The sequence below is a fragment of the Arctopsyche grandis genome, chromosome 13 (genome assembly GCF_051622035.1).
Source record: "Arctopsyche grandis isolate Sample6627 chromosome 13, ASM5162203v2, whole genome shotgun sequence".
NCBI classification, from domain to species: Eukaryota; Metazoa; Arthropoda; class Insecta; order Trichoptera; family Hydropsychidae; genus Arctopsyche; species Arctopsyche grandis.
Genome location: NC_135367.1, coordinates 18377951 through 18393294, shown reverse-complemented (window position 1 = coordinate 18393294; position 15344 = coordinate 18377951). Strand labels below are relative to the sequence as shown.

The window sequence follows — 15344 nt, the reverse complement described above, 5'->3', positions numbered from 1 at the left end:
TTGTTGTTGTTTGTCTTGCTTTGAAAGACATTTGTAAAACTCGTTTATCCTACGAAACAAATTTTTGAATAGGATTGCCTTTCTATTACTTTACGATTAAAAGAAATAGTCAAAATTCACATACACTCATTTTTTTAATATAATACCCCCCCCCCCCTAGAAAGTCTTTCCTTACTGGTTAAAAATTTTGCCCCGCCTCCTGGGAAAAGCTGAAAGACGCCCCTGGTTATAAGGGGATTTTCTGTAGTCTTAGCTATGTATGAAATTCGGGCTCGAATGATATCTATGTAAGCAGAGGGAAGGAGGATCACGTTTTAAATGAAAATTATTTTTTTAAATATAAGGTTGGCTTCCTTAAACTATAGCTTCACTCAGTGTCTTCCAGCAGCAGCGGCCACAGATTGAGAGCAACTGGTAAGAAAGGCCCGAGGCGCAAACAAGCCACTACTGATTTCTTGGCATCGCTCGACCGAACGACGACTCAGTCTTGGAGAGGTGGTCCTGTCGGTTGAGTGTGCGCGTTCCGATCTCGATTACAAACGTACATAACACAACAAGCATACCGCTTTATAACCTACATATATTTATATTTACAATACAAATATTTCCATATTTGCAAAAATACTTATATATTCTAATAAAATATACAAGCTTTTTAGAACGTGCCCGCCGTGCATTATTCGACGGGATAAAAGTGAAATACAAATCTATTCCCTTTCGCGGTGTGGGGTGTGTCGATGGTCGATAGATCGGCAACTGTCAAATTCAAAAAAACCGGCGTTCGCGCTACCACGAACGACAACGCCTTTGTGCCAGTGAACAACATCGAACGCCTATTACAACACATATTTTATTATTTTAAAATATTTAAATGCCATTTAACAGCGTTTTAATATTCATTTCCAATACAAAATGGAAAGTAAAAATAAAAATCCGTTCATTTCTCTATACATATTTTATTCTAATTAGAATATTATGAAAATAAATCTATACATTTCTATACGATACATTTCTAAGCAATAGTTTGAAATCTAAATATTGCAACAGTCGAGGGTCATTCACTTTATTTTTAATTTTAAAAGGATCATTAAAAATTTACCTGTTAAGCCATTCAAAATATTTGAATCTTTGAATAATTTGGAAATGCATTATTTTGGTAGAAGATTTCCTTGAAAATTGTCCTTAATATTATATAATGAATCCTCTCTCTTTGGCCCCTTATATCTATGATCCAAGTCGTCAGTTTTACCAATACATAATCTAAATAATTCTACACAACTAATAAAGCCTTTTGTTTGCAAGTTGTGCTACATAATTTTATTGATACGATTATGTATAATTTCTCTTATATGGATTTTTAACTGCATCACTATGTAAACAAAAGAAATATATATTCATAAAATTATCATCTTATATAAATAAATAAAATTTGAATCAAATTGTGATTACTTTGAATGTAGATTTTTTTTAATTTGGAATCAAAGTACATAGTAGTATCATAGGATATTTAAATTTTAAAGGTCAAAATTGAATTTAGTGAAAGCATTACACACGCTCTTGATGGTGCTTCGTTCTCCACTAATCGATAGCATTATATATATAAAAGTTTAAATTGAAACTGACCGTCATAATGGTATCTTTTCTATTCTTATATGAAAAAAAACCCACGATTTTCTTATTAAAAATAAGCCACAAATTTGCAGAGAGCTTTTCTTTGTTAACGACATTTTCACAGTTTGTTACAATATTATATTGTACCTAAAGACCCATCGTTAGATCCATTCTTAACAAACAATGACCATTATCTTTATCCACATTGGCGATTGTTATGATTCACCTGTGATGCGATGCGAATAAAAACACGTAATAATATTACCGACAATAAGACATCTCATCTCGGAGAACTCGGAAATGTTCGACTATAAAGGCGATTGCAATTATTATAATTACGTTACATTACCAAGTGATCATGGCGAAATAATACTTTACATGTTGATAATCGTTCAGTTCCTTTTAACGTTGGCCAACGGTCGAAAATAATAAAAAAAAAAGATAATACGAAAAAAATTAATCGACTCGTCTTACAACATTTCGAGAAGATTACGCGCGCCTCGGCCAATATTACGTTAGGAAAATTCGACCGTACAAAAAATAAATACATACACACAATACAATTGATAGAAAATGCGTTTTGATTATTATATTTTTTCTACAAATGCTTAATAGAATCGCTTTTGTTTTCGAAGTGGGTCGTACGCGAATGAAAGTGTTTTTCGCAAAAATAAATAATAATAACAACAGTCTGACTTCTCCGACATGACATATGCCAGACGCACGGATGGTTTATTCTCATTTTTTTTCCGTTTTCGTTTCCAAAATTTGAAAAATCGTGATTTGCCGCGAAAAGTGGCGACGCGAATTGCTTGTGCACGTTGTAAATTACTCGATCGCTTCAATTAATGTACACTTTCTCATTAACATACCGCTTATTCGTCCAATGTTTTAGAAAGTTCAACATAAATAGCACTCGTATATATTTTTCCAACGTCAAATCAAATTTACTTCATCCGGTGCGCGTATATATTAATTACCTACTCATATGTAATTTATACCCGATTTAAATCGATGGGGCGTAACGGTTTGTACAGAAATTCCAATATTTTGACTGCCTTTAATAGCGGGTTGACACAATACGAGTGTACTTAGACAGAGCTCGCTAATATAATCATTCGGACGTCGCCACGCTACGAGTAAAGTCCGAGCGAACCGGTTTAAATTTACCGATGAATACTTCGTGAGAAAATTCATTAAAAATCCTCAAGCATTCAGTATAGAATTTGCTTAAGCAAGAGGATGAAATTTTCATTGCAGACTGTGAAAATCCGTTTATGGGAATTATCGAGCGTTCGACAACATTGCTAATGAGTCATATGACACAATTGCACATGAAACGAGTTTTACTTTCTTATTGCAGAACAAATCGCGATTGTGTGTGTATGTGTGTGTGTGTGTCAATTTTTCGGTTTCCTTTTGTTCTTCCCGTGAATGTTGCGAAAATTCACATTTCCCGCTCGACGCAACGAAAGGAAAAGCTTTTCTTTTCTGTCATTCTTGTTATTATGGTTCTTATTTGTTGTAACAGTAGCATTATGCAGTCGGAGACGAAACCGTGAATAAATTATACACATAATAAGTGTGCGTAATGCGAAATTTTCGAGGAAACAGCATACATACATATATAACGGAAAACAACAAACCTACTCAAACGCAACAATAATCACGTACAAGAATGTAGCCATTCGCGTTAATTGTTTTGAAAACGTTGTCGTCTCTTATTATGTAACTGCATTTGCCGAGAATGCACACGTATTGCGAGGACTAATTTTACGACCGATTATATTTATAAGTACATACATACATACATACATATCTACATATGTAATCAACGTAATTTTAAATTGAATTATTCGATTTTTTACCAGACCTTTAACCCATGCATTAATTAAATTGAATGTACGAATTTTTGTATGTACATATATAATAAATCAATGGAAAAAACTTGTGATGTTTGGAAAAATAATAATTCCGAAACTAATGATTAAAAAAATGCGGTAAAAAAAGTAATTATATAAAGAAAATAAAAGAAGCGACGATTTATTTCCATGCATTGTTATATAAATTAAAAATGCTTTTATTTCTATATTGAAAATATTCTATACTAGTGTTTTTACCCGGCTTCGCTCGGTATTCGTAATATAGACCGTTTAAACATGGCCAATCTAATAGTAAACATTTTATTACATTCGTTTGAATAGTTTTATTTTATTTAAATTTATTTGAATATTCATTTTTTTTATTACATTGAACGTCACGGATCCTACGAACCAAACAAACAAACATACATACATACATACAAAGTGTCTTTCGAAATTATATATAAGATTAATGGAAAATTGTACCTTTTGAGTTTATGACTTTTCTTTCAAACACAAAATTAATTAATTATACTACCAAAATTTTCCCCTTAAATTAGCTAGTATACAGGAGTTCCCAACGTTTTTTGCTCCATTCCCCTTTTCACCATTGTTCTGAATATAATCCCCCCCCCCTTTTTTATTACAATCCTTTGTGCAATACAATTTCCACCATTTTGAAAGCGTTTAGTTTGATCAAAGTTTCCCCAATTGCATGATTTTTTTCATGCTTTGCATCTTTAGTGCTAAAATCTAAGAAGTTTCAATAATATTTTCGTTTTTTCTTGAAAACGCCCTGTTGAATCAAGCTTTAATTTTTTGAGAACATTAAACACGACGTTCAAAAAAGTTATTTTCCTTGTTCTTGAGTTTGATAGAATCATTTGATGAAATTTTGATACCGATAACACATTTTCAGGTCTTTCTTGTCCATTGATAATATGTTGTGGATTTTAGCCCAAATATGCACATCAATAATCGCGCCGTGTATTTTACCAAAAATTAAACCTTATTCAATCTATTATTGAAGTGAAAATGTATATATGTAAGAACGTGTGAAAGCTTGTAATATAAAGTTTCATGAGAAAAAATAAGAACAAGGATTCAAGCAATTCAACAATTCACCCTATGACACTCTAAAATTCCCCACCTGTGGGGAACCCCTGTACTATGTAGAATGATTATTTAAAAAAAAACCACGTTTGTTAAAACTGGGTTGACACTATACGTGTGCATTTAAATTGACTCGGACGTTGCCACGTTACGAGCAACTTCCGATTGACCAAATTAGAGGACTCCATTTGAATGCACTAGTATCGTCTGAACCCGACATCAATGACGGTTTTGAATATTTAATTTATATAACAGTGTCACATATGTATTTATTGGACGTCTCTTCATCTTCCACAACATACCATGTCCAATTTCAAATTGATACATTTAAATAACACAGCGTTCCGCGTATTAGTGAGCGATCAGATAACAATCGTCAAGATTGCGATATCATCATCATCGCATTGGAAAATGCGCATTCTTCCGGTCTCGCACACGTCTTTGGACTACTATTCCAAATCGTTTTGACTCTTTTACTTTCAAACATCGCTTTTTTACACGCATCGTACTACAAAACGGGCGCAAAAAACACTCGTTAATGGATCGATCGAAAATTACGCGGAAGAAAATCGACCGATCGCGCGGATATTAATTCGAATGATGAAAGTGCAAACAACAATCACCAGTCATTGTAATTTTACATATGTAGTTAGGCGATGAGGTCGCGGACAAACGAGGGTAATGATGCCTCGACGGGTGCATCGCCAGCTCCGTGGGTCGTCTCTTCACCACGTGGTGTCGGCGATTTCTCTTCTAAAATGCGTTTTCAGTCGAGATAGCGAAGGCCAACAGTTGGAAGGCGTGCCCGTGGTCCTTACTCCGATTCGGTTTCTGTTTTTATTTATGTATGTATATATATGTATGTACTAAGATTGCTACGAGTACCACTCCCTTGGCCGTGTAAATTCGATCGAGATGGAATGAGAGCATATCCGAGATTTCCAATGTGAATTTCGACGGTTATTAATTTTTATGACGTTCGCGCTTTTTTATCTGGTTCGACTTTTATCACGTGTTTAGCTCGTGACGATTTTAAAACGCAGTTGCGATATTTTTTTATATTCAAGTCGGTATGTGTACTTTAAACGCGAACAAAAATCAACAAGTCATTTAGAAGTCCGATCGAGTCCCTGGAGCACAATGGCGATATTTATAGTTTAAACACTGGAATAAACATAATTTTCATAATTAATTGTAGCTATATGTTCTGAAACTAGTTTTTGGCTTTTATTTCCTGCTAGTGTCTTTCCCGTTGACATTTAAACACGTCGTATACATTCACATGTATCAGAATGAAAAACATAGGCAAATGTGTTTTATGGCCCAATTGACGACTATAAATTTAAAATTTAAATAACCTTAAATACTAATGCTCAAATGTATTATTTTTCAATTCATTTTATTAGACACAAATATATGTACGTTTATCACATACATACATAATATGTACTTCGACAACGATTAATTTCCCGATCTATGTTTAAATGAAAACAACCTCAGTTTGTATCAACTTTCAGTTTTAAGTATCTTACGTAACTTTTTCAGACTTACAAGATGTTTTAGTGCCACGATTTTGTCTTTTAAAAGCCGTACTTTAAAAATGAAGCTATACAATTAAAATCTGAAACTGTGAGCTCGGTCCAAAGTTGTCCCATACATAATAGACCTACATACATATGTATGTACATACATTTAATGTACATAACAGTTTGTTCTCTATAAACACTTCGATGCATTTTTAAAACTGATAAAGCAGTACCCACGTGTTTGTTTTAGATAGTTTTGCACACGTAAAAAAACGCTAGACGTACTTCGGCTAAATCTGTATCACAGCGTCCCTCACCCCCTGGTGTTTTCTTTAAAGATTGTCTTTGTTTTTTTGCTATTATTTGAACATAGTTTTGCATTAATAATCCATGTATCAGTAATATTTTGAAAGCCGCAATTTTTTATAGAATAATTAGAAGCAAGGAACTGTATTGCCAAATTGGATATTGTGAAGTTGCGTTTGACAGAATATAAAAAAAAAATATTAAAATATTAATAGACAAATATGTATATATTCGACAAGAGGTTAAAGTCGATCCAATGAATTAGCAACTACTAGTATGTAACTTAAATCTTTTTAAAAATAAACTCGATGATTTCCTTAAAATAAATGATAATTTTTCAGTTCTTTTTTTTATTCAACTAAGTTTATCTTACATATTTTCTCTCGTTTGTTTTACTTTAGTTAATTTTTAGTGGTCAATATTTGCTTTTCGTTTTTCTTTGTTTTTGATTTTGATTTTTATTTTTTTCACTATCTTATTTAATAATTGTATTTCTGCATGATTATCAAACCCCTTGGGTCCATCGGCTTTGCCGCCTTTTCAAAGTACTATTTTAAAATAAATAAATATTGATATAGTAGTCGACTATTTTAAATTTTAACGAAAGTGTTAAAATAAACGGAATATTTAGAAGAATAACAGTTTTCCGTAAAATGGTGTGAAAAGTTAATCGTTGGCCACACTAAATTTCATTTTTTCAAGTCAAATAATAAGAACCCTGTGATGTTAATGAACTTAACGACATGTTAATTTACTCTCTATTCATTACTGTAACAATAATATATTATTTTAATCCAAGTGATCACGACTGTACATATGTAGATATGTAGTATTCCTCTACGCCAAGTACCAAAAAGGACTTGTTATCTTTTGGAATTACTTTTATATATTTAAAAATTTAAATAAACGATTAAAGACAGTCAATTTATAATGAAAGTCAATCAAAGCACACATAAAAAAATACATAACCAATGTCCAACGCGTCTAAAAACTGTTGAGCATCTCTCCGTGCAACAACAGGTATGGCATGGCGTTCGACCATGAACATGTCAAAAAGTTGAAGTCACACACACACACACACACATACCAAAACATGTCACTGTCGATTTGTTGACCTCTATGTTTTGGTTTACTTGCACAATGATGGCATTGTGGTCAAACCGGGTCAACGCAGCACTGAAAATCCCACCTCGCCCACAAGTGACAGTTTTAAACGTGAATTCCGAAATCGAGTCACACACACAAACTTTCAACTGACATAAATGTGTCCTATCTACATACACATTATACATTCTCGAAAACTTGGTCAGCTCGGTCGATACTGTCTGTCGATGAAGACATCTCGTTAATTTTCGCGATTCGCGCAAGGCACAATAGGCGTTTGTCGAACAGTGCAAACGAACATCATACATATGTATCCATTTTCTTTTATTGCACGATCAATATTTACTTTTGTGTGTTTGAACAGATATCTGTGTGTTCGCGGAAAACGCACACGTTCGATGAACACAAGAACATTTAAATCGTACGCACCCAGAGTGCGATTCCACAGTTGACCGTATTATAAATACAGTGCTAGTGATTAATCAGTGTTGAATCAATCAATCAAATATAAACAATTTCAAAAATGCAGGGAAGAGATAAATTGTGCGCCAAACTGACGAGCACGTTCCTCAGAAAGTGGTGTAAGTACTATTTTATTATTATTTTTTCTGTATGTATAAGAACCTTCTCAAATTGTAGACGAATTGTGAAATCGTGAACAAATATGTAAAGTCTTTTGAAAATTTTGGACTTGAAAATCTTGCTATTCCGACATTTGACAATTCGTTTATTTGTGTTTGATTCTCATGACCTTCTCCGCAAAATTTCACATAATATAATGGGGAATGTGTGAGCATATACTGAACGATTGACGGGAAAGTCAACTCAACGATTTGATAAAATAAAACGAAGTATTCATTTTTATTCCTCAGTATTGCATTCGTATTCATAAAGTGTGCTATTGAATAGTCAAATGCATATGTCATATTAATCCTCAACACTATGGATTTTCACATAATCCAATAAAACTGTACATGTTTATTATCTTTGGTTTGTCTTTATTTGAGACTCAAATATTTCGAAGTAAGCATCCAAGCATTTGTAATTGCTTCGTGGTATTTGCTTCTTATATCATTGCGCTTAGTATAACATATTAAGTGTATTTTATTTAAAAGTATTAATTATAAGTTGCATCGTTGCTTCCCGGAAAATGACTATAAAATTCTCTCTCATAACACGTTTAGAATAAAATTTTATTAATATATTTAGTATACAAGTAACATTTATAGTGTTGTTTGTAAATATGTACATACGTCCGTTAACTGACAATAAGTCAATTTTTAAGTAGATAGATCGTTAAATTGTTCAGGTTTTTCTTTATTGAATGAAAAACACGACTCCCGACAGGTATGACGTTAAAAATGCTTCGATTGTATTTACACAAGTCAATGTATGAATTGTTCACATGTCGGGTATAATAACAATCACACAAGTGTCTCCGTTCGGCAAAAAAACAAAAATAAAATTGAATAGACGCATTTCAAGCGCATCCTGTATATCATTTTTAATAATCATCCATCCGCACAATGTCTTGCACATTATATGTGATAAATATGATTATGGTGATTTCGTGAAATTGCGTATCGTTTTTCCTACGTAAATACCTAACCACCGAACTTGCCGATAATTCTCTCAAAAGTTTGTTGACATTGAAACGCAAAGGTCGACGTATTTTTTCAACAATTAATCGACAAACATCCGGCTGATTCACGTTTAAGCGTGGAGTATTCTGTGAGTGTGTTCGCGCGAAAGATGACCGTTGAGATTTCCGGTATTTTTTTAAATTGCGGAATTGATGTGCGGTGTTATTCAGGAATGAAAATTTCTTTTTGCAGCCTTCATATTAGCGTGCTGAAAATAATAAGAAACGTAAAATTCTCGATGGCATCTCTAGCATAACGATAACAACTGAACCTATTTATTCCAAAACGGTTTATAATCACGCATAATTTTCAGTACATGTAATTAATAATTATTCTCATCTTTTGAACCTCCGCAAAATTCTGAACAATATGCAAAGCGTTATACGGCATATTTGGCACGTAATAGGAATTTTATTTGTTCGTTAAAAAATTTAAATTAATAGTATTCGTGAACGAACGTAATTACGTTCCATTTTTTATTAAATGTGGCGTCGCATAACTTGTTATGCTATCAAACTAATAAATTTGAATTAAAAACTCAATTTATATTGTAAATAAAATTTTTAATTTATTTATTTGATGTCGTTTTATAAAATTGCGTTTCCGAGCTATGTAAGTATAATTTATATGTAGTTGCGCAGTAATTTTCCCTTAAGAAATTTATATTTAAATCAGGGACGTTACTGATTCGTAATAAATACAATATATTACACATAAGTGATTACACACTTACATATTTAATGATACGGATAATGCGTTTAATAACGACATGAGATAATCGATCGCAAATCCATACATACGCTCGACAATGATTTAATCGTAAATATTTAAATAATTCTGTAATGAATCATGGGCAATCGTAATTTAAAATTATATAAAAAATACATACATAAATTTCACTGTTTTTCTTTCATTACATTCCATTACAATCTTGCAAATACTTCATTTGCTTTCTGGGAGCCTTGATGTTTTTACTTCATCATACAGTTCTGTCAGGCAGCATATTTTAAATGACTTCTAGCTACATACATATTTACACATGTTGTTTTCATTTTGTAATGTTATTATTTAGCATAATGTGTATGTATGTTGGTTTTATCTATATTTATATATGTATGCTATTTTTTATTTATATATATATATATGTATATATATATATATATGAGTAATTTATCTTTATTTATGTGTATTGATGTGTTTATGTGTATATGCATGTATAATGTTTGTATGTTTATGGATGTATGTAATGTATGTGTATATGTATATGTATATGTGTATGTATGTATATGTATGTATGTATGTGTGGGTATATATATATATATATATATATATGTATATGTATGTATATATGTATATATATATATATATATATATATATATATATATATATATATATATATATATGTATGTATATGTATATGTATATATGTATGTATATGTATATATGTATATATATGTGTGTATGTATATGTATATATGTATATGTATGTGTGTATGTATATATATATATGTAGGTGTGTATGTATGTATATGTATATATGTGTATTTTTATATTTATGAATGTATGTATCTGTATTTGTGTATACGTGTAAGAATTTGTGTATATATGGATGGTATACATATATGTTTATATAATTGTCTTTGGCCAGGAAGGTGCATTGGGTTTACCTGTTAGGCCTTCTTGGTGTAAATTAAATGAAAAAATAAAAATAAAAAATAAAATAAATTTGTTATTTGAATAAAATATTTACATTTCATGGATACTTTTGTCACAATTAAAAAAATGTATTGTTTAATACGAAAACAATTACATAAAATATACAGATATACTACATTTTCATCATCTACAGCCATTCGCCATCCATTGCTGGATGAAAGCCTCTCCAACACGCTTATACTTGTCTCTGTTTTGCGCAACTCTTACACATCTCACTCCACACATTTTCATAATTTCGTCTACCCATATTCTCTACGATCTTTCTTTTGCCCTTTTGCATTCTCTCGGGTATCATTCTAGCATTTCTTTTGTCCACCCTTCGTCAATTATTCTAGCCACGTGACCCGCCCATTGCCATTTCAATCTCTTCAATATATCCACTATATCCACTCAAAGAAGTACAGAACATTGTATACTACATTTAATGAATATAAATATGTTAATTATTATAGTTATACATAATACTTGAGGAATCCAAACCAAAATTATTCAACGATAGGCACCACTATTTAGAAATTTTTTCTTTATCTATGTACATATGTACATAGTAACAATAGATGAATTTTTGTGATCATGCGAAAATTCGAACTCGAGTTTTGACTGATTCGAACTCATAATCTATTACTGATCACGTTTTCATGATCTAGAAAAAAAGTGTGTGTGTGTCTGTGCATTTTGGGGATTTTTTGAACACCGTTAGTCCTATCGAACTGAAACTTTGGTCTTATAAACGCATTACTAGTTGACTTTCTTAGACGGACATCACAAAACAATGGCAAAATCTTGGTAATTCGAACACTGTTATTATTCAAATAAATAATTTAATTTGGGGAGATTAAAATTTAGATTTAAATTTAAATAAACAATATTTTTCTGTGTTAATTACTAATTCGCAAACAAAAGAAGTCGTATGATTTTTTATTCTTAAAACTACTTTTGTTTTTTATTTGAATACTAAAATATAATGTCATTATCACTTTTATTTACACATTGCTCATACAACAAAGGTTTTTATGAAGTGTGAGAATTTCAACAGTTCCAACAATATTTCGTAACAATGCTGTATCAAATCTGCGAATTAGTATAAATTTTACCGATATTACATGTCAAATTAGTAGTAATTGAACGGAGGAAGCCCTCAAGCAATTCAATGAGATTTAGATAAGAAAACATACAAGTTTTTTACGGCACTTCAAATATGACTTTCGAATTTTGCCGCTACGAGTTCAATCCGTCTCCAATTATACTAATGACACACACGTTATTATCAAACGCCTTTGCTACAAATTCTCAGGGGAATACGACGACAAGCATTTACAGTATAGAACCGCAACTCGGATCGTGCTTATAAAGTACAAGTACCTACATAACTATAACCTACGTACCAGACGAGTCGTTGCGGTCGGTGCCAGTGTTTACGTTTGCTTTTGCAATAAGGGAAAATTACTATTAACCGTTCGAACGTTACGGTGCACGCCCAAACTGCACATTCGTATAATTTCTCCAATCATTAGGCAATTAATTAGCAATCGTTCATTATCTATGGTAGGTACGACGGCTCAACATCTGACAGGTTGTCAGCGAAAACGCAAATTGCTAGGAATGTATTGTTCCGAGCCAATCGAACAAAGGTTCGACGACCTTTTGTTTTGTTTTATGAAATATGCGCACAAAGTGAACGTATTTTAAACTCGTATACATCGATATGAAGGGCTAGTTCGAGAGGTAAAATTGAGCAATGAGACATTTATTGCCCAATGAATATTTGAGAATTGGAATAAGTTGAAAATAGTGAAGGTTTGCCGGACGATATACGATTATTAAGAAATCTTAAAACACCTACTATTTGACGGCGTTTAATTTTATTTATCTCGGATTTTTCAAATTCCATTCTCAATTCATTGACTCAGTTTGCGTTTATCCGGAGTTTTATACACACTTTGGTATATCATGTCTCGTTCTTAAATTGTTTCCTTACATAAAAAGTTCTGAAAAATCTATTAAGTCTTACAAAATATCCGCGAACGTTTGGACTTCAAATGCAATAAGTAATATTTATAATATTTAAAAATTGGGTTTATAGAGTGAAAATAGATTGATAGAGATTAGAAAGTAGAATAAAACCAATATCGTTATAATGCGAAAATACCTAACCGCTTTTTGATAACTGGAATCCTTGACAAAATATGATGAAATCTTGATTACGACTTTGGATGTTTATTATTTTATTACAATTACAATAATTCCAGAATCATTACCCAATCCAATATATGAAATGAAATGGTTATGTAAGTATATTTTGTCCGATTGTATGGGTTGTATGTGCATATTTATGTGTATGCATTCTATGTCTGAATTAGCATGTATAAAAGTTCATTAAAATCGCATTGTTAACATTCTTATACATACATACATATTTTGTAGCTGCTTGAGTATAAACTAGATCTTGACATTGACATTGTACGATTTCGTATTGTATCGAATAAAATTCAATCGGTGGAAATATGCCTTTTTTACACTCAATCGAATCAGATACGGGACAATATTTCAATTGTTCAAAGCGATAGGAAACCGTCGAACCGTGCCTAGAATGAAGATGATTTATATCAGAATACTATCGGCAAATTTATATATATATATATTTTTTTTTCGAACGTTTTCACCATCTTAAATTAAATTTCCCAAGATTAATCTATGCGAATATTCATATTGTGAAAATTTGGGAAATTCAACAAAAAATGCCTTTGCGTCATCAAACATTCGACCACTATAGCGCGCTAATGCGATTTTAACGACTTCTTTAAGATATTTTATTTATATTTTACGTCGACGACTTGATGATGACGTTTGACATTACATATCCGTTTCCGCCGAAAAAAAAACTTTTTTTCAACGTTTCTCAGAAAAACGTTTTCACTCATCTTTGATTCACGATGATACAATGTGCACTTATTCATTGCATAATTCGACCGAAAGAAAAGAACAATAAAAAAATAGCACCCACGATTGTTTCGCGTTTGAATCGGAATACCCAGTTCCTAAATCGTAATAATCCAATTCTAATACGACTATGATATAACAAGAAAACGGCACAATTTTTGGCAAATTGAATCGACAAGTGGGTGTCTTAGTTTATCTAGCACAAGGACTATTTCCATAAGCGGCCGTCTAAGAAAATTAGCACAAACGGTAAATCTGGATTGGCTTTAAAAATTGACTGCTTGAAAAGACGACGATGATGTAGCATCGGTGTATAAAAAAATGATGTTGAGTGGTAATCGTGACGTCACATTTCAACTTTCACCGAGTGATTCTCGTCTGGGTTTCTTTCACACGGACTTCTGTCATTTAAGAATCCACGTTGTGTCGTCGGAGATCGCGGCAAGGTCAGATACATAGAACGGGAAGTTTGAAAAATACTGGGAAAAATCATTGAATAGTACGAGTCGTAACGCATAGACGGAATTCGGCATACATACAGTCATAGTCATTGATTCAATTATGACTCACGATTAAAGTCTAAGTTAAATGATTCACTCAAACGTATAATATATGAACTTGCGAAACATGAGTGTATCTGAAAATAGGTAGCCTTTAAAAACCGATACCTTTTTAGGCTTAACAATGTTTGCATGTTGGAATTTTGCCTTGATTTCGACACAATGTCACCATGTGATGCAACGAGACATAAATATGTATGTACGTATGTATATATGTATATTATATATTTATAATAATTTCTGTGAATCATGTTTCTTTAAAAATATCTAAATTACAATTATGTAAATGTCACTCTAAGTACTTACAAAAATACTTTTTATCTAAATCATTGTTTGTTATAAAACGATTCGAGTCATTGTTTACATTTGCATTCTTTATGAATAAGATTTTCTCGTAACTAACCAAACAAATTAAAATTATACGCATACACAGTTTTATTTAGCATTGCTATGCCTAAAAAAATACGGAATCATCGCCAAGAAATAATTATAAATAATGACTTACTTATTTATGTTTAGTTATTTTATGATTCATCGATGAATCACGACATTTTATCTCGCGACGGCATATTATGCACTTTTCAGCGATCGAAAAAAGTCCATAAATATTCCAAATATACTCGATTTATATATATGGATTTTACAATTCCCGTCTTCTAATAATAACATTTTACATACGTATTTTTTTCTTGTGCATTTTAAGCCACCTCAACAAAAATTGTACATAAAATTTGCTGTCGTGAGTTAAAATACTATACTCGAATGCAATATGTACAATACACATGGTTTTTTGTACATATATTAAGAGCCCACTTACCGGCATATCTCGTATTATAAGTATAATTCTAGTATCAATTTTGATACTATAAATTAACTTTTAGGACCATTCGATATTTTTTTCCTTGTTTATAATCCAAAACTACAAAAAAAAAATACCATTGTATTCGTTAATCTAATTACTT

The 15344-nt window shown here is 31.8% G+C and overlaps 1 protein-coding gene across 1 annotated transcript in view; it reads left to right on the top strand.

The window, feature by feature from the left end:
• Positions 1-478: 478 nt before the first annotated feature.
• Positions 479-15344, top strand: part of LOC143921739 (scavenger receptor class B member 1-like) — a 48334-nt gene continuing 33468 nt past the window's right edge. Inside the window, exons 1-2 of the mRNA XM_077445112.1 lie at positions 479-541; positions 7887-8103. Of these exons, the coding sequence (XP_077301238.1) occupies positions 8046-8103 (58 nt within the window). The 5' untranslated portion in view covers positions 479-541; positions 7887-8045. The remainder of the gene's footprint in view (positions 542-7886; positions 8104-15344) is intronic.